Source organism: Echinops telfairi, unplaced genomic scaffold (genome assembly GCF_000313985.2).
Source record: "Echinops telfairi isolate 266 unplaced genomic scaffold, ASM31398v2 ScPeMD7_7424;HRSCAF=8462, whole genome shotgun sequence".
Lineage (NCBI taxonomy): Eukaryota > Metazoa > Chordata > Mammalia > Afrosoricida > Tenrecidae > Echinops > Echinops telfairi.
The window spans coordinates 47,340,338-47,366,497 of NW_022111324.1; the positions used below are offsets into that span (position 1 = coordinate 47,340,338).

General features: G+C 53.0%; 1 protein-coding gene across 4 annotated transcripts in view; it reads left to right on the plus strand.

Moving 5' to 3' along the window:
• Positions 1–22,184, plus strand: part of PPP1R12B (protein phosphatase 1 regulatory subunit 12B) — a 274,039-nt gene extending 251,855 nt beyond the window's left edge. For 2 of the 4 annotated variants that reach the window (XM_004699808.2, XM_004699810.2), the window contains 6 exons: positions 1,440–1,456; positions 5,636–5,768; positions 6,826–6,930; positions 10,308–10,361; positions 11,543–11,593; positions 21,336–22,184. In XM_004699808.2, the coding sequence (XP_004699865.1) occupies positions 1,440–1,456; positions 5,636–5,768; positions 6,826–6,930; positions 10,308–10,361; positions 11,543–11,593; positions 21,336–21,422 (447 nt within the window). In that variant the 3' untranslated portion in view covers positions 21,423–22,184. Of the gene's footprint in view, positions 1–1,439; positions 1,457–5,635; positions 5,769–6,825; positions 6,931–10,307; positions 10,362–11,542; positions 11,594–16,131; positions 18,392–21,335 lie in introns of those variants that run through there. The other 2 variants (XM_045298253.1, XM_030887784.2) reach the window with 2 other exon arrangements.
• The last annotated feature ends 3,976 nt before the right edge of the window (positions 22,185–26,160 follow it).

The following is a 26,160-nucleotide window of genomic DNA, read 5'->3' on the forward strand; positions in this document are numbered from 1 at the left end:
TCGTGATCACACAGCCTGATATGTTGTTCCATGTGGGCTTTGTTGCTTCTGAGCTAGATGGCTGCTTGTTTACCTTCAAGCTTTTAAGACCCCGGACGCTATATCTTTTGAAAGCCGGGCGTAAGTGGTGATTATTATTTTATTTTTTTTTGGAAGCACCTTCGTTAATGTTGATGGAAGTAGTCATTGTCAATGTGGGAGGTTCATGTATATGGCTCTCCCGGAGGTCAGGTATAAATGGAGAGACCCTGAACTTGTCCAGAATTTCAGATTTTCGAGTTGGGGGGATTCCCAAAGAACTACAGGTATGTGAGAACATGAACGAGCGACCATGTGCTCTTCTTGCTCCCTATCTCAAACGGGTCATGTTTTCACCTTTCAAAACAGAAATCTGTTGTTTCATCCAGTGATGCTTAACCAAGACTCTAAATCAGAACCACCTGGGGACACCAAAAATACACATGGGAAGGCCCCTTTCTAGACCCACTGGGGAAGAAATTCCTGGAACAAGGTTAGCGTGTGTCCACTTTGAAAAGGCACCCCAGATCCTTGTGATGAATGGAAAGGTTTCTCGGGGTCCCTCAGCACCACACTTGCCCCGTCATGCTGTGTTGGCTGGGGGGCCAGTCAGCCCCAGGGCTGGTCAGTATGCAGCAAGCAGTGCCATCCAGAGTAAGTCAGGGGTCATTGTTCATGTGGTGCCTTACCAGACCCGGGTTGCCGTTAGTCCTTCTTGTGACTGTCTGTGGGGGTTTGGTGTTCTCTAATACCTCAACAGAGGAATAAGTAAATACCTTCAAATTAATTGAGTTTTTATTGGTGTGAGCTTTAAAAAGTAAAGGGACTGAAGGGTACAGGTCAGCTAGCAGTTTGCATCTATAAAGCTCATTTCTTCTGGGACAACGCAGCACTTCCTAATTCTTTGCAGTTTTGTTTTTTGTTTTGTATTTTTAATCAACATTTTACAGAGAATGGTGGACTTTCTTCCTCGCCCTCCTACTTTGGCTAGAGATCTGGGTGGGAGACAGCCAGGAACTGTCCCAAGTTTTAAGGTTGGTAAATTGCAGCACTTAAAGCAGCATTAGGGGGCTTGAGGCTAAATGTCGCAGTGAACATCGTTCACACTTCTGGAATGCAAGGTTGGTTGGTCTGTGAAGAGAGCGCCAGTTGGGGACCACTTTACACCGTGCTGAATTCCTGTTTAAAAAGACACTGTCCCCAAAGTCTCAAGCCTAGTGGGCCATGGAATACAAACAAGTAGAAGCTAAAGCTAGCGAAGTAGCTGAACTTCCCTGTGTGCTGCCAGTTAAATTGCTCTTAAATTACACCTCTATCTTAAGCTGTGAAGTCGAGACATCTGGTTTGAAGAATGCATTTATAAACAGAAAGCTCCGTCTCTTGCTAATGCTGTTTTTGTTTTTGTCTCCTCCCTTCTCTAGCATGAAAGATTGTCTAGGTAAGCACCTTCTCTATTTTATATGCATGCTTAATGCCTGTGAGTAAATGTGTGTCTAAGTAAATTAGCTCTGCATAGTTTCGTGATGTTCCTACAGCCTCCTGTCCTTTTCATGCCCACAGCCACCACCGTCATTCAGACTTTTACCATCTCCTGCCTCAAGCAGTGCGACTGCTTCTCAACCCACCTTCCTGCCTCCAGACTCTCCCCTTCCAATTCTCCTTGCATAATGCCACTAGATTAATTTTCCTAACGTGCCGGGGGTGGGGGCAGACCCTTGTCCAGGGACCAGAGAAGCTATGTGAATTAGGCATGAGCCTTGCCCTTAAATACCTACAAACGCCTGGAGAGACAGATAATCTCAATAGAATGTAGTACATGCCAAGACCGAAGTATGAACAGGTGAGGATGGCAGAGAGGCAATTAATTTATTCTGGTGGTTCGGAAAAGGCTTTATTGTGGACTTGATACCAGAATTGAGATTGAATTTAGTAGACTGTCGGGACGGAGGGGAAAAAATGAGGAGCTGATTCCAAGAGCTCGGGTAAAAAGCAAATGTTTTGAGAATGATGAGGGCAACAAATGTACAAATGTGCTTGACACAATGGATGGATGTATGGATTATGATAAGAGTTGTATGATCCCCCAATAAAATGATTTTTAAAGAAAATATTAAAAAATAAAATGAAATTAGATACTGTCATTTAAAAGTGGCTCCTACTCTGCCCATGCCTAGATGGTGCTCAGTAGTTCATGCATTAAGTGAGCTAAAGACCAATGGGCACTTGCTGAAGGATTAAGGGAAGATTTCAGACTTTCTTATGGTTCAAGGAATGGCATTTAGTCATTTTACTGGCTATGGGTACAAAATCGATACTCCTAAAGAAGAAAATATTAGGGTTAGGGAAAAATAAATAGGTACATTTTTAAAAATAATAAAAGAAGAAAACTATACAGATTAAGGAGTTCTGGTGACATAGTGGGTTATGCTTTGGGCTGCTAACTTCAAGGCCGATGGTTTGAAAGCACCAAATGCAGGAAGACTTTTTACTCCTGTAAAGAATTAGCACCTCAGAAACCCACTGGGACAGGTCTACCCTGTCTTATAGGGTCGCTACGATTCAAGATTTTTTTTTAAGAAACCAGAAGTTGAACCATCTCCTTTTGCACCGACTAGGGGAGATTTTAGTTATGGCGTAGTGCAAGGCAAACCAGTCTCCCCTTCTAATTGGTTGGGTCACTGAATTGGCTTCACCTTACTACTCACTCAAACATCCTGCCTCTGTGAGTCAGTGCTGACTCATACCCACGCCCTGTGGGCTTCCAATACTGTTAACTGTTTACTGGGATAGAAAACCCAGTGTTTCTCCCTTGGAGCTGCTGGTGGTTTCAAACTGCCCACCATGCGGATCGCAGCCCAATGCCAAACCACTACAACACCAGGCCGCTGATTCGCCTCACTGCATATTCTACATCTACAAGCTTGCATATATTCTTCCTCTGCTACTCTCACCTCTCCTACCAGCCACCAGCTGGGGATAAATAATTTACTTCTAACATGGCAGGAAATGCCTTAGTTTTGCAAAATCAGTAGAGAGCAGCACTTGATAATCTTTTGTGAGCTTTGTTTCATCATAATGGTCATTTCAAATTTTGCTGTAAAGCTATAGTGGTGAATACAGTAAAGTACTAAGTGGAGAATAAGCAAAGAGATAAAACCAAATATACATATCTATATAATATACATACACAAATACATATCATATGAAAGATGACTTTCAACTCAGTGGGAAGGACATTCAATCAGTGATCTTTAAGACAATTGACTACTTGGAAAGATAGTCTTCCCTCTAACCATTCAAACTAAATAAATACATTATAGATGGTGGAGGGAGGGTGGGGTCGAAAGGGGGAACCGATTACAAGGATCTACATATAACCTCCTCCCTGGGGGACGGACAACAGAAAAGTGGGTGAAGGGAGACACCGGACAGTGTAAGATATGACAAAATAATAATAATTTATAAATTATCAAGGGTTCATGAGGGAGGGGGAGCAGGGAGGGAAGGGAAAAAATTAGCTGATACCAAGGGCTCAAGTAGAAAGCAAGTGTTTTGAGAATGATGAGGGCAACAGATGTACAAATGTGCTTGACACACGATGGATATATGGATTGTGATAAGAGTTGTACGAGCAAAAAAAAAAAGAGTTGTACAAGCCCCCCCCCAAAAAAATGATTATAAAAAAGATTATAGATTACAGTTGTTAGGGGGCAGGGGCTATCTCACCACAAAAGCAGATGAGAATTTTTTATAATCTTTATCTAGTAAATACTTTCCCAAGTGTGCTGCTTTTTATATGAAGATAAAAATTGTCCAATTATATAAACTTTACATCTCTGCTAGTCAAAGACACCATAGACAGAGACCAGAAGTAAAGTGCGGGGAACATCTACAAGCTATACTGAGATGGTTGTGAATGGCCTGCGATGGAATCGCCTGCCACTGCAACAGGAAAGATGATTCTCCCTCTGCCCACTCCACCCCCACAAAGGTGCTTTGGAGAACAATTCAGAAACAAAGACTGGTAAATAGCCCAAAATGCTGAGCCTCCCAAATTATTTTAAAATATTAAAATTAATGACAATATATTTCTCAGATTGGAAAGGATTAGACTTATCTGGGGCTCAGTATGGCTGTCTCTACCAACATTTAAAACATAACCCTTGAACAAATAGTTCTACTTCTACTCCTAAAATTTTATTCTAAGGAAATAATTGGACAAATCCACTAAGACTGACAGACTTCTACTCACAGTAGCATTGTTTATAAGTAGCTAAAAATATTGAAACAATGTAAATGTCTGGCAATCGAGGATTAGTTAAATAAATTTTACAACCATACCATAGAAGACTGCATGCAGTCTTTTTTTTTAATGAGACAAAGCTGTTGTGACATATGTAGTAAGATGGCCACCATTATAGGGATAAGTGTAGAGGGAGAAGGACTTAGATTTTATTTATATAAGTACATATCTTAACATTTATGTGCTTCAAATCCTGTAAGGATATGAACTCCATTAATAACTATGGATATTTCGTGGGCAGGAGTACATGATGACCTTCACTTTCTACTTTAGATATTTCATTATTAGCTTAAAAAATTATAAGCATATATTGCTCTTGTAATCAGGAAAATTAGTAAAGAGATTTCTGTGTACAAAGACAAAGAAGAGTGCTATGGAGCTCAGTTAGCCTCTCTGAGAGACACGGGCCATTAGTTCATTGTTGACGTCACTCTGACAGCTCCTCTACCTCTCCCCCTCCTGAGACCATCGCCCCCCTGGGACTGAGGCCTGGGCTGCAAGCTCCACAGCTGTGTCTCTTCAGACCATCCTAGTTCCAGGGGCTGGGGCTCTGCTGGCGTGCTCTGTACACAGCGCAGTCTCGCGTGCACCGTGTTTTCCTTTGCGAAGAGTCTGAAGAAAGGAGAGACCGGCGATAAGGTTCAGGATGACAGTCGTCACTGCAGCAGGGAGCCCCACTCTCCAGGCAGTCAGTCAGCCAAGAGGCCATTCCCCCAATGAACTTCCTGATACTGAAAATAAAGCCACCATTAGTTCCCACGTGATGCTTAATTGCTGGAAATTGAGGAAATCTCCTAGTCATAGGCATAGCAGTCCCCAAGTGAAAAACAGAGGTAAAAAGAGGAGCAAACTAGCTACTCTGGCCCTGGCGATGGCATCCCTGAAATGTGTGGGGTCCCCGCAAAACCCGCAGTGCAGCTAAAGAGTGTGCACACAGTGCCAAAGTCACGTCCTCCTCCGTCCAACCTCCAACCCTGACCTCCACCTCCATACGTTTCTGATTCATTGACAGCTCATGGAGTCCTTTGCCAAGAGCCACTGAAATCCAAGAAAATTGTTCTTAAAATACACTCTGTTGAAGGAAACAGCTTAAACCTAAATTAATTTGAAAAGCTTTACGGTTTAAGTCAGCACATGGGACCAAACCACCAGTTTCCAAATCAGTTCTGTTCTTTGGCACAGCTTAGCCATGAGGCCCCGGGAGGCAGGCTGAGAGATTTGGGAAGATTTGTGCCTGCCTCTGCCCACGTCTCTGTCCCCCTTGACTCCTTTGTTCTCAAACCCAGCTTCTACCTTTTGCTGCATTCCCCACAGGTTGGAATCAGGAGGTAGCAACCCTGCAACCAGCGACTCTTATGACCGAGCCTCAGCAAGAGCCCGGCGGGAGGCGCGCCTGGCCAGCCTGACTAGCCGGGTGGAAGAGGACACCAACAGGGATTATAAAAAAGTAGGTGCTCTGGGTTCTCGTGCTCTTGGGTTACAGTGTGTGGGCCTCCGCTGCCTTTCCACCAGTGTAGGAATAGGAGCGTCACTGACATATAACGACTAATTCCTTGAAGGTTTCTTGACTTCCCTCTTTGCTCCATTAGCCAGATAGAGACCCCTTTGTGTCTTGTACTTAATGCAGTAAGTGTGTGCCTTAGAATTGGATTTTTAGAGGTGTTACAAAAAACAAGGTACTGAAAATTGCCCAAAGGGAGGGGGAGCAAACAAAAGGAATGCTCACCTGTCTGAGCTCCTGAGAATCATTTAGTAGACCCTAAATACGTCTTAACCCACTGCCATCAAGTTGAATCTGACTCATAGCAAGCCCACAGGGCAAAGGAGATCTGCTCCTTAGGGTTTCTGAGTTGGTAACTCTCATCTCTCTTCTGCCCGGCGCTTGGTGGTTTGAACTGCTGACCTTTCGGTTAGCAGCCAAGCATGTCACCACTGTGCCACCCAGGGCTCCTGAAATACTCCTTAGGGGTGGTAAGACAGCAGTAACCTTCTTCTGGGTTGGATAAGGCGGAGACCACTGCACACTTCATCCCTGTGGTTCTTGCAGGAGGGTGCCCGGTTCCAAGGCAGCCTCGGAAACCCCGGTCAGGGGCTTGAGATGCTGGGGGGGAAAGAATGTTCTTGTTAGCAAGACATTTAATAGTCTGGTTCAGGAATAATCGTTCCCTTTGGTATTGGGGGCGGGGGGTGGTGAGTCACACTTTTCATCCAGGCAAATCCCCGTCTGAGAAAGCAGGATGGTTGGTTTCCCCACGCTGCATGCCGTGGATGTTAGCGCCTTGTTGTCCTCTGTCTTCAGCGTCTGGCACTTGTTCCCTTTCGAAGAGCAGGTCGAGTTGGCTGAGTGCCTTCTGTCCCCAGACTGCATCTCCTCACCCACCACACACAGGTGGCTTGGGCCAGAGAGCCCAGGCATTCTCATGATGGAGAGATGTGACTTCTTACCTTGGGAGCAAGCACCCCTAGTAGGTGGCCTGATGCCTCTCTCCGCACCCCCTCCCCAGCTCTACGAGAGTGCCCTAACTGAAAACCAAAAACTGAAAACGAAACTCCAGGAGGCTCAGCTGGAGCTCGCAGATGTAAAATCCAAGCTAGAGAAGATGGCCCAGGTAAGTGGGGAGAAGAGGAGGAAAGGTGGGCAGGGCGGCAGGGTGAGTACGCCAGGAGACAGGCTAGACAAGAGAGCTAGTGATGGGAAGTGAGAGTCAGAATGCAGTCTCCCTAAAAACAGGGTGTTGCAAGCTTCTGAGATGCCAATTTGATGCGGTCCCCAATCTGTCAGTGTTTAGTAAATTCACCATTGATAGTTCAGTGGACAACTCCTAATGGGCCAAATGCCTATAATTAATATAGATGGCGTGCTTATTGGGCTCTGTGTCTCTTCATTCTGCTACAGAGGAGTTTTAACGGACTTCTCCCTTGTTGCTCCTCCTCATGCCTCAGTTCAGTTAATCTGCACATCACTGACCCAAGAGGGGTCAGCGAGACTGTTAAGCCCAGAGCACAGAGGCCTAGAGAAATAGGTGTTTATTAGATCAATCCAGGCCAGCGTTGGTACAGTAACACAGGCTGAAGTCCCAAAGCAATGATTCTATTCATTGCATATGGTGCCTCCCCAAGCCACCACTGTCCTTCAGCCTGGGAGTCAGGAGCCTTAGTGGCCGAAAGACACACCATTTTCCTCTCACTGCTGGGTCTGATTCAATTAGATGGGGCTCGAGCAGGTGCTGGAGGTAATAACGCCATCATCACCTGCGGAACACACCCTGCAGCTGAAAGCTAAAGGACCTGCTGACTTGCGTTGTTGCTGAGTTAACAGCAAGCCACTTGAGTTATTGCCCTCCTGAAAGGCCTGAGAACTAAGGCTGCTAAAAGCAGAAGTAAAAATACTCCTCACCCAGAAGACATGAAATGAAAACCAGAGGGGGCTAGTTGGCTCTGGCTGCGTGACACAGCACAAACGGGCAGTCCAAAATGCTGGAGCTGGGTCGTGCCAGGTACGTGGGCTCCAAGAGGGCAAAAGGTTGAGTGCCTTCTGAACATGTTGCAACCGTTATGGAATGGGGTGAGCCGGGGTGCCAGCACTTGGAAGACATCACCACCAAGCTGCCTGGCATCCCAGCAGGCCAGCCAGGACACTGGCTCTTTCTAGAGAAGGGCTTAGCCAGGCATTGAGCGGATGACCTGCGTGGGGACCTGGGAGAGGCATCCCCTTCTGCCTAGGTGGAGTGGTTGAATGTGACCCTAAGACAGGGAATTCCTGAGAATCCTGCCACACACAGTCGCTAAACAAGAGCCCACTCACACACACTCCCTGTAGGGAAGGGGCCGGAGCTGGCGGTCTCTTGACCCCAGTGTTGCTGAGCAGGGAGCATGCTGCAGCAGTCACCAGCACACAATCTCCACTGGTGATGACCGTGTGCATCAGAGGCAAGCTGCGCCCTGTGGTGTTTCGTGGTCCATGTCAATCGCCAGGCCTTTCTTCTGAGGCACCTCTGGGTGGACTCAAACTTCTGATTTTCTATTAACCCGGCGCTCTCACCACATGCGCCCGCGGGACTCCTGCTCACAGGCAACGGCAGGGTGCCCCTGAGTCCCTTCTGATAGAGTGGAGCTCCCTCGGCTACTGTCTCTAAGGGAGCAGGTCTTTTCTCCTGCGGGGTGGCGGGTGGGTTTGAACCACTGACTGTTAGCTAACAGCTGAGTGCTATTGACAGTGGACCCTCAGAAACATCGAGGGCTCATCTTCCATTTAAATCGTGTCACGTCATCAGTGGTTGATAGATGAGGAGTCTGTTGGTTGTCATTCGTTATCATGGGGACTGGTCAATGGAAAATTACGGCGCAGTCTTATGAGGGACCCAGGTTCACCTGTCCCCTACTCCTCTCCAGCAGACGCCTCTACAGCGAGCTTGTTTCCTGACCTTTAGGGTCCTCGGCTTCTCTACCAGCCCGTGCTCCGTGGCAGCCAGTGGCTGGCAAGCTGCTGACGGTGCCATGCACAGAGGGCCTGGAAAGGAAGAGCAGCCCCCGCCGTGCCAGAGGTAGAGCTCTCGGTTCCAGCCGGCTGCTCTGCTGCTCCTCGGAATGGCCTGGCCACGTACGAGTTACTGAAATGCAGACAAAACGCTGGTGCCGCAAACCTAGCCTGTGCGGTTTACCAAACATGGGGCTGTTTGGCAGGCCAGCTGAGAGCGGCCTGTCGGCCCTGCACATTTGTGTGGAGACAGTTACCACATGGACACACTCTGTTTATTCATAAAAGGTCCGCCTGAACTCTAAGGCGCTGGACTTTTTTTCCCCCAAAGAAAAGCTAGTTGTTCTTTCTATAAATGAACCTTGAAAACAATCAGATCACCACAGCTTCTCAGGCCGAGGAAACAGACAAGTGGGGGACCTGAGCAAGCCACAGGATCTGCTGCTGCGTCCTTTCTCCCCCTCCCTCATCCTAGTAGATGCCACGTCAAGGCAGACGGCCATGACCTTCAGAAAGAAGGTGCAAGCCCAGGGGAAGGGGCAGGATTCCAAGTGCTCACTGCAACTTCTGACTGCCCCTTATTGACCCAAAGAGGGCAACCAGCATAGTTCCAGTGCTTATTCACTGTTGTCTGTCGGACTCCAGGCATAGTAATCAAATTAGGATAAAAAGAGCCATATATACTAAATGCCTATTAACGGTTTAGAAAGTTCTGTTTTGCTAAGTCCAAAGGGCCTCGGGGGCTCCCTTCCATCCCCTACTTTGCAAAGCAGCACCATCACCAGAGGTGGTCCTCCTCAGCCATGGAGCTAAGTTGTTCTAGCCCCTCTGCAACATGCAGTGTCATTGAAAGTGGGCAATGATATAAATAAGCTTTATAACTGGTTTTTAAGTTGTATTATCTTTTATTCTAATAAAATGGTGCCTTACCTGGAAACACAGTATATAGATAGGACAGACAGGTGGGCTGCTCTTTTCTGACCAGAGCAGACCCTCAGGACACACAGCCCCTGTGAAAGCACTGCTCTGAAAGAAAGGCTCAGGTCCCCAAACAGAAAGATGCACTGTGCAGGACAGTGCCCTGGGGGCCCTCTGAGTGTGGACCCCCAAGGCCGTGGGGTCAGAGGGTTTTAAACAAGAAAAGGCACTTTTCATTTCCTCGGGTGTTGAGTCAAAAGAATGGGGAAGGAGGTGAGTTGTGGGATGGTGGTTGGCATTGAAGAACTAGCAAATTGCATAGTGGTAGTGGTGGGGGGGGGAGGGGTTGGTGATGCAATTATTGAAATTGTGTTTTAAATCTCAAGGAAGAGTACTTACCTGCAAACCTCAGAGGCAGAAAATGTTAGGCTTAGAGAGCTCTCAGAATCCATTTTCCAGGGACCCCCACTATAGTGCATGCCCAGAGCCCTGCCCTCCATTTCTGGGTGTCTAGGGGCACAGCTGACCCAGCCTGGGGTGTCCACTGGCCCTGAGACAACTTGAGTAACAACTGTTTTCCTTCGGCCTCAGCAGAAACAAGAGAAGACCTCTGGCCGGTCGTCGATGCTGGAGATGGAGAAACGGGTATGTGAGTGTGAGTGTGAGTGTGTCCTTCCCATGTGTTCCATCCCCTCCTCTGGCCTTCTCTAACTTTGTTGTTCATGCCACTGGAAAAAGTACATCTTAAGAAGGCGGGAGTTCTGCCACATTCCATTCCTGGCATGATAATAAATTCTTTTTGTCTGACTCTGAGCAGCAGTTTGATTGCTTGTCCTTTTGGCATCCTCAGATGGTCAGCACTTTGCACACATTGGTGGTGGGGGGGGTCAGCCATGGCAGGAGCTGTCCTGCCTCCCTCCCACATGCATGTGCCCACAGTATGTTTGTGTGTGCTGTAAAGCAGCATGCGCATGCCAGGTACAGGGTCTCCTCACCCTCCCCATCACCTTGAACGGAAAGGAAATCTCAGCAGGCTCCTTTGCCGTCCATTAGGCCGCATGACCGAAACATGAACCGGCAGAGCCCTGCCCTCGCTCTGGCTGATGGGCGGCATTCTGGGTCACTTGTTGACCTCCTCCCACTGCATTCAGAATATTTTTCAGGGAGTTGATGTCCTTTGATTGTAAAAACTTAATTAGATCTATTGATGAACGCTAGCTTGGAATTGACCCTAGGAATATGTGTTCCCGTCTCGCCTATTATTGTCTGTCCAATTTGGAAAGCAGCTTAGTTTTATTTTCTTGGCCTGTAACCAACCCTCCTTGGTATCACATCTAATCAAGGAGTCCCCATTGAGATCAGGCCACATCAGGATGCAATTGCTGAGAGAGAGATTTGGAGGAGAGGTGCTATTCTTTCATCAGTGGTGATGTTTCCTTCCCTGCTCCCCGTCCTGAGGGAGGTAGCCCCCTCAGAATCGGCGGGGAGGGGCACTTCACTGAAGACCTTGGTGCCTTGTTGTTAACAGAGTGAGCACCACATGCCATGGGCAGACACTTGAGATTCCATGAAGTCTTGAGCTGAGCAGAGTGGGCTAGAGTGCCCGACCTGACCCTGTTTGCATGTCAGCAAGTAGCTTCCCCACAGGCCTTCCACTCTTCTGAGAGATGGTGGGGATCGTGTGATTTCTCTCAGTAAGTAGCTCCAGAAGTGGCGGGCTCAGACCGTGCCTGAGTGGGAACAACATGCTGAGCTCACAGCCACCTGAGGCCCCTCTGACTCCGCCCAAGGCCACCGGACGCTCAACAGCCCCCTTGTCTCCACAGGAGCGGAGAGCCTTGGAGCGGAAGATGTCGGAGATGGAGGAGGAGATGAAGGTAGGAGGCGGTTTCCTTTCTCTCTGTGAGCCTGCCTGCTGAGTGCCTGCTAAGACCGCTGGCTGCGCCTTGGCCTGCCCCTCCAAGTCGTGCTGCACACTCCTCACCCTCCAGATGCGATGGTGTGTGGAGAGGAGCTGAGTCTCAAGTGCACGCAGAAGCCACTACGGCCACCTCAGAGCCCTTCTGGGAACAATTGTGGCCTTAAGGGACTGAGGGGACGTTTCCTCACAGGGCTGGATGAAGGGACCAGAGCAGGGCCCTTGCTCTGCTCTACAAGCGCTGCAAGACCAGCGCTTTCCTCCCGGGCGCCCGCCCTGCCCCTTGGTGGAAGGAATAGCCATTCCTTGAGCCATTCAGCAGAATGAAAGTTGATGCCTGCCCTCATCCACCCCCCTGAAATCTTTGGGGCTGCCTGACGCTCTCCCCATGGAGTAAGCTCATGCCACCAGATAGACTTCATGACACCTGGCTCCACCTCCATTTTATGGGGACTGTCATCCTGGGCAGTTTGGGGTACTAAGAACTGGAAATCTACCCAAAAGAGTCACTTCACTGCTGCAGGAGGGGCCTGGAGCTACTCAGAGCAGGCCTGTATGTGAGCTGACCTGGGAGCACCTGAGACCTGCAGTGCCCAGTGCCCCATGCACCCAGTCCCAGTCGTGCAGTGCTCCTCAGCCTTCTCTCTCTCTCCAGGGGTTACCTTTCACTTGCTGTAGGACGCAGTGTGCCCCTGGTGAGAGCTGGGGCACTGCACCTGCACACAGGAGTCCTGGGGCAGTAGTTGCAGAGCAAGGTCTCTGAGTGAGCAGGCATCCCGAACTCGATTGTGGAGGCCTGTGGGGAGAGGTTCACTGTTCCAGACTGGCTGCTTACTGAAAGAGCTTTTTGGAGCCTGACGAGGTCATTGTTTACACAAGGCCCAGTGCTCAGACCTGTTGATCTTTCTATTTCCGGAAAGGAGCGATGCCAAGCCCTGCCCGGCATTCCTTACCCCACCCACACCCCCACATCAGTATCACATCTATGTGATAGCAATCACATAGAACTTCTAGCAGTACCTGCTGGTCTCAAACAGTGCCACTTTAAATGTTCCAAGTTGATTCACAGCAGGAATTAGAGATCTCCTGAGATGGAGGGAGCAGTATGAGCTAACACCGTTAAACCCCTCCAAGCCTACCTCACCTCCCACACAGAGGCATTCCCGCCCGTCCGCTTGGGGCAGTGCATTAGTCGAGCTAAACAGTTCTTGATGATTGGATTTCCAGCTCAGCTCTCACTTAGATGGGAGCCTTTTCCTGCAGGGAACCCCTGAGTGAGACCATCTGTACTTGCTGCTAATCAGTCGTTGGTGATGCACATTAAGAAATGGTCTCCGTGCTGATGGGAGCGTGTGAATAAGGCCAGAGTTGGTGCCCTCCGAGAGGACCCAGGGACTCAGACCAACCCACCACCACAGAGCCCTTGACACACACACACACACAGAGCCCAGAAAGTGCCCAAAGCCAAGGTGGAGTCCAGCCCTCACATCCTGCCCCACCTGCTCTGTCCCATCAGGCCACGGTTTCCTAAACAAGGTCACACTTGCGTTCCTTCCGTTTCACAGCAGAGACGACACTCCAGAAAAGCTGTGCTTTCCCAGCCATCTGCCAGCCAACTTCAAAATAGTGTCCCCATTACTGGGCAGAGCCACAGTAAGACTGGTTAGCCCCTAACCAGCCAGCCAGCAGCTGACTTGACACTGATTTTGCCCTGTGTAAGAAGACCCACCCCTGGGGGGGGGGAGGGAAGGAGTGGCCTGTACGCACCATCTTTGCATGTACATGGCAGAGTCCATGGAGCCAGTTATGTGCCTGCCTATTTAGGAGCCCAGGGCACAGAGAGTGTACGTGCTGGGCTGCCAACAGCAAGGTGGGCCGTCTGAATCCACCGCTGCTCTCTGTGGGAAGATGTGGTTGTCTGCTCCACTAGAGATAGATGTACAGCCTCAGAAACCCTAGAGACCAGAGACTCTGCTTGATGGAGTTGCTGTCGCGGCGAGGTGGAGCCAGCTGGATGGCAGTGGGTTCATCGGTATATATGGAGGTTTAATCCATTTCTGTGGAGACAAAAACTTCAGTACACAGATGCCAACCTGCAGTTGGTGCAAGTAGCCCCGGAGGAGTCTAAGAACATGTGTGGTTAGCCCTGCAACTCCTGGTAACCTGAGTGTCTGCACACTGCGTGGTAACAGCTGACCGTCTGGTCAGTCTGGGAGCCCCCAGGTTTGTGGCCTATTCCGTTCATAACAAGTCCCCACACCTGCAGGCAGTCTACAGGGCCGGGTTAGAAAGGGAGGCTGGTGCTCAGCTGACTGCAGGCCAGGGTTGAAAGGTGTGGTGGGAGGCCTGGAGATGGGCTCACCCTAAGGGGCATGGGGCTCTGGGCAGGTATGCCTTCTGCCTCTCAGAGAGGTAAGTATTCCTGAGTTGTCCGAGCCTGTGTTGTGGCAGGACGATGTGCCACACTGACAGGTGTGCATGTGGCTGTGAGCCCTGCCAGGCCTGTGCCCATGCCGGCCCCATAAATGCCCTTCCTTTCGCAGGTCCTTGCATGAGAGGGGCCCAGCAGCCAATCCCCTTTGAGCTTGGGCTTGGATTATTCATTCCTCTTATCTTAGAAACATTCGAGCCTGCCCCTGCCCCTAAACTTTGCTCTTGCCCAGCCTGCTCTGTGCTCTGCCCTCTTCCCCCCCCCCAACGCCGCCTTCCAGTGCTGCTCGCTGTGGGACGCCCGCATTGTGTCCTGCCTTTCCCCCTCATGCAGACACCTTCCAAATTCCTCCACTTGGATCTGCTGGTATTGACGTGTTAGACAGAGTCACGTTGGTAGCTTGGGTTGACTATTACTCTGGGAGGCAGGGACTGCTCTGTGTGAGGACAGTGAACGGGTTGGAAGCTTCGGCCCATTATAAATACCAAAAAGGGTAAAAGCCAGGGACTTTCCTTTAGTTTTGAATTTGGCCCCTGGCCATCTCTTTTTTAAGTTTTTCCATTTGCTGCCCCATGATCTGTCCGAGTGCCCGCGCCACAGCTTAGCTGTGTGCCATGGGAAAAGAGGACCTCCGGGCCCTCGGGCCCTCCCTCCCCTCTAGCAACTCCAAGGAACTGTGTGGCTGCCCGCTTTTTCTGCGCGGCGGCCAGTCTCCCTCGAAGGGAGGAGAGCCAGCAGTTTGTCTCTGCTTGTTTTTTCCTGTTCACTGTTTCCCGCCCCCACACTACCTTTCATTTCCATGCTTCCTCACCCTCAGACAGTGATAACATCACTAACCCTTCATTGCTGCCCGTCATCCATGAGTGTGAGAGACTTTTCTCTGGTACCGGCTGGCCTCTTTGGCGCCATTATAACCTACAGGGCTGATCATCCTCACCTGCAAACACCATTCCCCTGACAAAGCCCTTTCCTTCCTCCCAGAGAGCTGGGTCCTGCAGATCCCTATTAGGAAGGACAGTGGAGCAGGCAGGCTGGAAGTCAATCCCTTAATGAAGCCTCTGGATCCCTCCCTCATGGGCTGTCAGAAGGATATGTATCTGTAGACCGCTGGTGCTGCTCTGTTTGCCACACTGGAGATAGTAAGGGCCAGGCGAGCATAGCGGTCCACCAAGTCTGGGTGGCTGGACCTTTTACGGCGCCCCCACCTTGTGTGCACAGCTCTCGTGTCCAGAGCCAAGGCCTTTTGGTGAGCGCCTGTAAACAGCACCCAGCGTCTGCATGAACTGGGACAGAGAGAGTGCCCTTTGCTGCAGAAGACCACACAGCAGGTCGGAGGCCACATAGTGGTTCTCTGGCCCTGACGAGCTCTCTGCCTGCAGCAGGAAGGAGCCATGGGCTAGTGAAGCTTGCCTGTAAGGCTGGGGGTGGGGTGGGCAGGCAGGGGCTGCCCAGTTTGGGTGTTGTTTTGGTGTGGGTCACTTCAACCTTCCAAACAGTACAGTTCAGATCCCCATGCCCCTGGCAAGCAAAACTGCCTTTACCGCAGACCCCTCTTTTATTCTCCTCCTTTGTTTTTAATGATGACAAATAAATAGCATACAAGAAGGACCTAGAAAGGAAACCGGTGGGAACAGGAGGTTAAGTGGGGGCTGGGGGGGAAGAGAAGAGGCCAGCAGCTGGATTTAGGGAAACCCCGACCCCAGATCCCAGCGGTGGGCGCTGAAGGAGGGCCCGAGCTAACCGGAGGCCGCAGCTCTGGCGGCCCAGCCACATGGTGGGCCGTCATGTCCAAAGGCAACCCAGATGTCCTTGTCGCTCTGGCTGCTCGGTGGCTGCTTTCATCTGGTGGCCTTCAGCATCTTTAGACGGAGCCAAGAATCACAGACACAGCAGCTCCCCTCCATCCTCCCCCTCATCCCCCTGCCTTCCTCACTTCCTTTCTTGCATGCAAACTAAAAACAAAAGCAAAAAGTCACGTGATCTCTTTGCCCTACTTTTATTTCCTCTGGTCTGTCTTGTCTCTCTCTGTCCTGTCTGTCTTTCCCTCCATGTCTCACTCTCCACAGAACCTCCACCAGCTAAAACAGATCCAAACCCTGAAGCAGATGAACGAGCAGCTGCAGGCCGAGAACAGGGCCCTGACCCGAGTGGTGGCCAGACTCTCCCAGTCCATGGAGTCCTCGGAAACCCAAGAGCTCTAGCCCCGCCCCTCCTCTCCACCTCACCCCCCTGCGTCACTGCTCCAGGCAGGTTCCTTCTCCTCGCTGGGCTCCCACCCCACTCCACCAGGGCCGCCTGCCTCCGGCAGGTGCCTATAAAGGTTGGTCTCGAGCTGGAAGGCGCCAGGGCTGAGACCATGGCTGAGCTTAGCCCACACTGGGCTAGCTGCGTCGTAAGTAAGGCTGCCACGCCACCCTATCTTGTCTCTTCCACTCGCCACTGAACCTGAATTCGCTCACTCCTGTGCTTGCCTGAGCATTGACCACACGGTGGGCATGTGCACATGCCTGCATATGATGCCCGAGCACACATGTCTTTGGTGATGTCATTGCCAAACCGAGACCACTTTCTTAGGGATGAGGGCCTGGGGCTTCCCATAGTCCCTGCGTGTCTAGGGCTGCTTGTGGACTCCACCTTTGGGGTGAGCCAGGCTCGGGGCTCTCAACTCTGGCTGCACATGGGAGCTTTAAACTAGAGCATATATCTATCCCCGTGCCTGTGCCCACCAAACCGGGTTTCAGTGGTCTCACTGAGGCCCAGGTGTCAGACCTCCACGTTGATGGCTGTGTGCAGCTTGGGGTGAGAGCCACTGCCCTGTGGGTACCAAACAACCGGGCCCCACCTCTGACACTGGAGGGCGGCCAGGACTGCGTGTGGCCCCCTCGCCCCTCCCTGCCCAGCCACACCAGCTTCTCCTGCCCTCCCTGCGGCCACAGTCACCTCGGCTTCCCTCTCCCTCCTCGTCTCCCTCCCCTCACAAATCTTGGCTCCAGAGATGGTGAGCTGTGAAGCAGGGCACAGCCTGAATCGGCCCGCACACAGTCAGACCCTCTGGCTTTGCAGAGGTGGCAGGCAGGGGTGCAGAGAGCAGGAGGTATAGTGCCTCCATAAACCGAGCCCACCCGCCCTCGGCTATGGGCTGACAGACAGGCGCACAGACAGACCACGTGCTTGCCCGTCTCCCAGCATTGTGACGGGTCACCACGGCCCAGCCGTTTCCCTCTCTGAAATGAGTTTTTCATTTCCAGCCAGTCTAATTAGGTCTGTTTTTTTTCCTGCCGACTTGCTCTTGCCCTCGGGGTCAGTAGCTGGCAACTAACACCCCCTAGATCTGAAGCCCCCACAGCACCACAGGCCGAGCTGAGCCTGCTGCAGGGGCTGTCACACAGAAAGAAACCACGGAGGCCACTATCCCCGTGGCCTGGCGCCCAGCGTAGGGAGCGCCACTCTAAAGTAAACCTCGGCTGCCTGGGAGATCCGGCTGTGGTGAGCCAGCCACCCAGCCATGTCCCGGAGGTCTCCAGTGGCTTGCCTTGTGCCAGGTACCATAGGGCCTGGGGCAAAACCAGCTCCCTGCTTCTTGATGGAGGGCCGCCAGAGCCCTCATCAGATGGGGAAGGTTGGGCTGAGGCTCGGCGTGTTTCTCTCACCCACTCCCCCAGAGCAGTCGCTGTGTGCATGTGGAGAAACTGAGTCTCTCTCAGGTGACGAAACTTGCCCAGAATGTAAGTGACAGACCCAGCACTCACCCTCATGCAGTGTGAGGTGGCACTGTGGTTGGCGTGGAGAGCCCCTGTGGAGGTCCAGTGTGCCGGCAGGGCAGCTCAGGGAGGCAGGGCAGCCTGTGCCATTCTGACTTCCCAAGAGCCTCCAACAGAGTATATGGCTGGACAGAAAGCCAGTGCCTGGGATGGGACCCTTGTCAGGGGTCAGCAACCTCTGGCCTGCCGGTGCTGTCCCTGAGCCGTGCACACAGGTTGTTAACCCTCAAAAGAATACTTATGATGCATGAAAATATCACACAATTCCAATTTCAGTGTTTATAAATAAAGTTTTATCGGAACTGAGCCATGCACATTCGTTTGCGTGTCACCGTTCTGTGGGTGCTTTTGCGCTACAGCAGCAGAGTTGAGGGTCGAGACAAAGACCGTCTGCCCCACAAAGCCTCACCAGGCCAGGAGCAGCCGGCAGGCCCTGCCTGAGAGAAAGCTGAGCGAAGACGAGGCTAAGCTGGCAGTGGAGCCATGATATCTGGCCCAGCCTTCATTTGCTTTTGAATTCTTCCCTGGAGAAGCTGGCCTGTCTCTGTGTGACATGCAAGCCACGTCCCCAAAGCAGTAAGCAGGGCCTCCCATCCTGCTCCGCAGGCCTTGGTGAGCAGGGCGGCTCAGCAGCCCCTCCAAGCCCGCAGCCCTCAGTGCTGCCTCTAGCCCGCTTCGCCCTGAGCGAGGCTTGCGGAAGTCGTGTTGGAGAAAGCTTCGACCTACCTGTCCGAGGCAGCTTCTCAGCACACCTGGACCGTGGGCAGTCTAGAACTAACACAGTCCAGAGAGTGCAAATCAGAAAGCTTTGGTCTATCTCGTGTCTATATAGCGCTTTCCCAGATGTTCTTATTTCATCATTCTTGACCGTCCAGCGAATATCAGATAACACTGTTCATTTCCCCTCTCCCTTATGAGAGTGAAATTTATACGCATTCTTCCCTCCCCCCCACCCCCGCCCCCCGCCAATTTCTACATTCCATTTCTTGTACTTTTTTGCCACTCCCTGAAGATGTCAACTGTAGCATGTTGCAGCTGGGAAATTGCCCTGTCCATTTTTTTTCTCCCCTAAGGAATTGAGCTCTTATTAATGTGGAAAGAAATCACCAAGGCCGAGGAGTTGTCCATTAAAGGGGCCGCGGGCTCCGTTCTGATCCGATGGGCTGCTAGCAGTGAAATACAGCCCACCACCAGAGATGGCTTCTCTCCCGCCAGTGGAAGCCCACCTGTCTCCGATGTCCCTGATGCAGGCCCCGGGACAGGGCCTCGGGGGGCAGATGGAAAGGTGATGAGGCAGGAGGCCCCGGGACTGACTTTTCCTGGAAGTGCTCCTGGAATGAGTGCTGGAACACTCAGTCTGGCAGGCCCGGCTGCAGGGACGGAGGCCGGGAGAGGGAGCAGCCAGAAAGGCTGGATGGGCTGCCGGTCAAAGGGCTGAAATGAAACTTTTTCATTTTCTGAATTACAGCCCTCCTGCTGCATCTTATTAGTACCTTGCCTGCCCTGCCCCCGTATTTAAGGGAGAACCCCCAGAGCTGGTGGGAACCCTCGGTATTGCAGTGCAGACTGGTCCAAGCACAGCTCGCTGTGGGCCCCTGCTGCACATGGGCTAGGGCAACACTGTGGTTCTGGGGACCCCTGCTGCACATGGGCTAGGGCTACACTGGTTCTGTAGATGCAAACATGGAGCCCAGGGGCCAGCTGATCTCTCCAACGCACAGGCCCCTCCCCCCCCCCCCTGACAGTTAAAAACGTTTGTACTATGGCCCACAGTCCAAGATAAGGTGTAGGTACCTGCATTTGCAGCCCCACGGGATCATTCCAGCACACACCCAGGGAAACACCGGTCTAAAGTAATGCTGAGCACCAGTGAATGTGGCTGTCTGCCCCACCTGTTAGCAAGCAGAGACTGAGCTTCCTGGCCGGCTTTGCCGCTGACCAGCTGAGAGCCAGGCGTGTTCCGTAGCTTTGTTTCCTCGTTTGCAGGACCAAGGTGCTGCTCTGGTGGGCATGTGTGAGCCCATGGACAGGCCTTCTAGCACCACAGAGACCGTGGTTGTCAACCTGTGGATCGCAACCCCTTTGGGGGTTGAAGGACCCTTTCACAGGGATCGCCCGATTCATAACAGTAGCAAAATGGCAGTGATGAAGTAGCAACGGACATAATTTTAGGGTTGGGGGTCCCCACCACATGAGGGGACTGCATGAAAGGGCTGCGGTGTTAGGGAGGTTGAGAACCGCTGGCCTAGATGGTCCAATACATTTTTTCTTTCCATTCCTCATAGGTAGATTTTTACCTATCTGTGAAGCATTGCTTCCAAAGCATAAATACATGGCACACATATATTCGTATAATCTACCCTAGTTCTTCTCGGAGAGAGGAGCAAAAATGATAGTCCTTCAGGACAGTGAAGCAGAGCCGAATTGGAGCCACATGGGCCTCGTGGTCCCTCAGCCCAAGCCACCACATAGAGGCCTTGCCATCTGAGTACTTGGTCAGCCAAAGGACAGACATCTTCCTGAACAGAGCTATACGTAGATTTCTGTAACCTTCATGGGGAAGATGGACTTACCCTCTAATCTGAATCCCTCTTCACTCAGCCCAAAGGGCCCCCCAGAAATCACCCCTTCCTAGCCTTCCCAATGCCCCACTTCCTAGTCAGGGTACCTGCCCCGCGTGGGGGGAGGGGGGGGGCGCCGACTAGGAGATCCGGACTCTGCTGGAGCCACACAGGGCAGCACGGTGAGCTCTGAGGCTACAAGATGGCAGAATGGGCAGAGTTGGAGTCTCCACTCCCTCCTGCCCCGGAGGAATTACAGCATCACCCCTTCAAATTGCTGGCAAGCCTCTGGGTCTTGCTTGGGAACCAGCAGTGGGATGAGGGGCACCCAGTGCCTCGTGCCTTCCAGCTCTGTGGGGTGACACTGGCTGCCCACTGGGCTTTGGTGGTTGGAAGTAGGTGGGTGCGTTGGGACCCGTGGGAGAGTCCTGCCCCCACAGGCACTGCCTGGGCAGGCACTCGACTCCCACCTTCCACCCTGCATTTCTGCCAGGGTGTAGCGAAGCAGTGCCCCCTTCTACTGTGTATTCGATGCCTTGGTCCTTCCTGCACCCCCATCCCATGCCTTCCCCAGTGCTCCCTGGCTGGTACACTCACAGATCTCTAGGCTGGGGTCAGTTCAAGGGTAGGAATGAGGGGAAACCATTGTTGGTGACTCAGGAGAGTCAGAGGTACCCACTTGGAGCATGAGAGAAACGGCACGCTGTTACTGAGTACGCTAGCTGGAACATGGAGGGGCTATGGCCATTACCAGCCAGTGGCTAGAAAGGGTCAAGGGAACGCCAGCCCTGAAAGAAGGCGTGGCAGTGTTTCCAGAAGTTGCCTTGAAAGCTTCTGCTCCCAAGATGCTCCAGCCAGCTTGGGATTGGGGGTGGGGGGGTGCGACCCAACACTCGCAGGTGGTAAGGCTGGGCTCTAACACACTGTCACCCTCTGTCACCTCTACAGGTGTTAACAGAACTGAAATCCGACAACCAGAGGCTGAAAGACGAAAATGGTGCTCTGATCAGAGTCATCAGCAAACTGTCCAAATAGACCAGCCCCCGTACCCACCCCTCTGCTCCCGCCATCGCCTTCCACCCAAAAGAGGTGACTGTTTGGTGGAAAAACACACCACCACCACCACCCCGACCCCCGTCAGTCACCTCCCGACACAGTACGTTTCCTGGAAGTTGTGGCGCCCGCCCCGCCCACACCTCCAGCTTCACTAGAGGATGGCGCTCATCCCAGCCGTCTGGAGCGCCCGCCCGGGCACCCGCCGAGCTCCTGTGGACCCAACTTCCTGCTGCTCGGCTCCTCCGTCCACGTTGCTTCAACCACGTGAGGCCGCTACCCACCTGCTCACCCACCGCCTTCTGCACTGGACCCTCTGGCATGAGGTCTGTGGTGGCCACCACACCCAGACCTTGTCTGGGGGCCTGAGGAACAAGGCATCATCAGACAGCCCAGGCGCACTGCTTGTGCCTGTGAGTCTGCATCGCGGCCCAGAGACTGAACGCTTCTCGGCTCTATCAGCAACCCAGCCGGATCCCCGACTGGCCTCTGCCTCAGGCCTGGCCCATCCTTGACCCAGGGCTCCGGCAAGCCTCTGTCCTATCCCTCGATTCCTCCCGAGCTACATCAGAGCCCACCCGACCTGGGCTGTCTGTGGCTGGGGCGCTCGGCAGCACCACAGCTCGGCCTCTGTGGAAAGCCCACTGGCGCCGTGTGGGCCCCTCTCCCACTTGGTTTCCCTCCTGGGCAATTATTCATGGGGCAGCTGGGCTCCGGTGGCCACCGTGTGCCACCCCTCTCAGACCTTGTCTTTCTCTCTCCTCTCGGACACGTCCTAATGAGAAGCAGAGTCCCTGCAACCAAATGGGACGGGTAGGTTGTGGGAGCACGGCCAGGAGGTGGAAGCAGGTTGCAAGATACATGCGAGGGGGCTTAAAACGTTCGTGGGGGAAATGGCATGAGAGGCTGGTGGGAGCCCCCCACGGGCCTTCAGAAGGCCCCTGCTGTGCCGTGAGCAGAGTGGCAGCATTATGAGGGAGGCAGAGGTGGCCTGTTGTGTGCTGCTAGCTGCTACCAGGGGGCCTCCCACTCGAGGTGGTGCAACCAGGAAGGCCACCCGGGCCTGTCCCCTCCCTGTGGATCAGATGCCGCCGGGCCAGGCTCACACTGCTGGGACAGCTGATTTCGCAGCAGATCACCCCGCCTTTCTTTCTTGTCTGCCTTCGTCTGGAAGCTCTGCTGAGTCCTGCTCAACCTCACGGCCTCCCACGAGCCCCCCTGGCAGATGGGTGGTGGTGTATGCAGTGTGCTGGTGCACCTGGTGGATTCTGGTGGTGAGGTTTGGAGGGAGATACCGGGAGAAGTGCCTTCTGCAAAGAGGTTTAAAGGGTTGAGCCCTTTCGCCTTGGCGGTGGGGACCGTGGGGTGTTAGCCTCCCCTTGTCGCTGCAGGTTGTCAGAGCTGGTGGCTGGGCATGGGCTGCTGGAAGGCAGACAGCTGTGGTGCCCACAGACTTTGCTGATTGTGAGCGGAAGCCCACGTGCGGGAGGAGCTCTGGGCTCTCAGGTGTGGGCAGTCGGTGGTCCTGGGCTTGTGAGGGCCATCTCTCTAGTTCTCACCCTCATGCCTCACAGACTGTCTTATTTGAGCCATCTTCCACTAGACAGACACAACCCCTTAAAACGTCCTGCCCAGTCCTGCTCAGAATGCCCATGAACCCGCTGCGAAATCAAAGCTTTGGATTTTGGAGGAGCCTTGGCCCACGGTTGGTTGGTTTGGAGGGTGCAGGCCCGTGAAGCCCAGAGGTATTATCAGAAGTATTCGTCTTAGAGTGGCCCGTTCCCCTAAGGTAGAGAAGACCTGGTCCCCGTGGCCTGCCCCCAGGCCGCCACGGGCCCTCGGAGACACCACATGCTCTTTAAGCCAGACCCCAGTCCCTCAGCCAGAGGTGAGGCCCCTCTAGGAAAACCTCATTGTCAGAGTAGACCAGCCCCCACCCATGGAAGTGCCTGCCACCTTGGATTGTGTGTTCTCCAGGAACCCTGTATTCAAAGGCGGCGGCTCCCACCTTGGTCAGCTGAGGCCGAGAGGGAGTGAGCGGCCACTGTTGGTTCTCCGACCGCTCGCAGCTCGGATCCTGGGGCCGAGGGGCTGCCGTTGCTGCTGCTGCTGCTGCTGCTGCCGCCTCTGCCTCCTCAGGAAAAGACAGTAAATAGTGATAAAGCTGGGTCATTAGGAGCCCGTGCTCCCCCTGCCCCTCAAGTAGACAGGGAGAGGGATTGCAGAGCGCCCCAGAGAGCTGTCTGTGCTTTTCAAAAGAGTGGCGGGCAAGCTCCTGTGCCCGAAAGCTTGCTGCGTGGACCAGGGATTCACAAGCTCCTCCGTTCTGTGGCCGAGAGGTCAGGGAAGTGTAAGCCGCCTCAGGGCATTCCTGCCAGTCTTGTTAGCTGACAAGTACACTCTGGATGCTGGTGTCTCTGGACTGGAAGCCCTCTGAAAGAGCGACTGCAGGCCCGAGACCACCAGTGCCTATTCTCCGGATACCGGCCAGCAGGGCAGGGCTGCCTTCTCTTGCCCCGCCTCAGCCAGCCACCTACTTCCAGTCTGTCCTTTCAGTGGCCACAGGCCTCCCACTCCCACCTGCAGTATGAGATCCTCCTGGGCACCCTGACTAGTTGAGGGTGAACAGCTGAGCCCTTGCATGGAATGTTGAGATTAGAAAGAGAAGCTTCAAGCACTGTCCTCACAAGGTTGATAGTTTTCAGACACCACCCCCACCCCGCACCCCCAGGAGTCTTAAGTCTGGTTGTTCCACCTCTGCTTACCCCTTTGAGAGCTGGGGGCGGCCCATCGCAACCTCGGAGCAGCAGCTTGTGTGGCCCAGCGCACTCTCTGTTGGGGCCGTTTCCTGTGATATTCCCTGGTCCCTCCCTCTCACATTACCCATTGTTACAGAGACTTGGGTGTGTGTATTCGCTGCCTAGAGTCAACTCCCAACTCAGAGCGACCTTATGTGGTTTTCACATTGGTCTACTGGCTGCAAGGTCCACAGTTCGAAACCACCAGCCCTTCCACAGAATAAAGATGAGGCTTTCTACTCCGTAAAGAGTGACCGTCTCAGAAACCCACCGGGGCAGTTCTACCCTGTCCTGTAGGCTCGCTGTGAGTCGGCATCAGCTCTGCTGCAGTGAGTTTTAGTGGCTCCAGGTGTGTGTGCTGCTCTCTCAGGCCCCTGGTGGGGCTACAGATCTCTCTGTGGAATGGTGTTTTCCCACCTTCCCAGCCCCTCCAAACAAACAAAAAACCCTCCTTTGTAGGGTTCACAAAGGTGTGTGAACTCTTTCCACACCAGGAGCTTTCCATTGAGCCAGAGGCAAGGAGAGGAGCAGAAACCCAAAGCCCTCGACCAGCCATGCACACCTGTAGCCAGGCGAGTCGAGTGGCTGCTCACTCAGGACACCGGTGTGTCGGTTCTGCTGAGCTGTGTGCCCCAGGACGCGCCGAGGCTGGCTTGGGGAATGAGATCACCAGGGCTTCTCTCTCAGGTACCTCTGGACAGCCTTTGGGCCAGCAGCTGAACTGTGAAGTGCCTGCAGAGGCCTTTCCGTCCAGGCCGAGGCTCCGGGAGGCAGTGTTGGCAGGTTGCCTCCTTGTTATGAAACAGCACCAGATAAGCAGGGGAGGGAACGGAGTAAAGCGGGCCAGACCTTATACTCCCAGGCCGTTTCCGCCAACAAGGGAACCCTGAGACCTGAAGGTTAAGCCAAGTGAGGGGAATTCCTAGTCCCAGACCACCAGCCAGCTACATGGCCCATGAAGCTTCGCCGGCCGGGAAGTGGCCCTGCTCCAGGCCTCCGGCTCTGCGCAGGAAGGTGCTGCGAGACCCCCGTCTGGTGCCATTGAACTTACGTGGCCCATGGTCACCGAGCTGCCTTTACGGAAGGTTCCTGACCCTCCCCAAGCCAAGCAGGGGGTTTCCCTGAATGCAGTTAGCAAGGCAGTTTAGCAGGCAGGCAGAGACAGCATTGGAAGGACAAGACCCCCCCCAGAGTCAGGACGTGTGGATTCCAGAGCCCCCTTGCCCCTAACTGGGTGGCCTTGGGCCCCCACCTCCCCGTCTGTGAAATGAGGCTGGACTAGGTCATCCTTAAAGACCACTCCCAGGCCTAAAGTTCTGTGATGTGGTGGTCCCTTAGAAGCTTCCGGGCGTTTCTTAAACTCAGACTTTCTGCGTTTTCTAACATCATTTTCAAAGCAAAACGCGTGTTTCCTTCTGAATTGCAGCAGTTTCGCATCAAGATGTCAAGGCTGGCTTCTCGTTGGAAAGGGAGCTTAATACCGAGGGTAATTGAATGGTTTTTGCAATTGCTTCCCGTCGTAGTGGCGTGGTAAGAATATTAAAACCTGCAGCGGTGGAAATTGGAGCTCACAGGGAAGTGGATAGAAAGCTGTTAGTTGCAGGCAGCCTTCGGATAAAACGTTTTAGTAAGAAATTGGGCTGTGGCTGCAGGGAGGGTCCTCACCCCCTCCCCTCAGCCACCTCCTGGGCAGCGGCGCTTACACCCAAACAGCCCAACTGCTCAGCCCCAGGTGTGCGTCCTCTGCCGCTTATGCGGTCAAACCTACCACCGAACTACTCTGAAGTAGAAGGTTCTGGTGCTGCCATTGGAGGTGGTCCTTTGCAGCGGGCTCCAGAGGAGGCTGTGCCCAGAGTCTGCCCAGCGCAGGGCCTAGGGCAGCACTGGGGGCCGAGGACCCTCAGTCCTGTGTGCACGGAGTG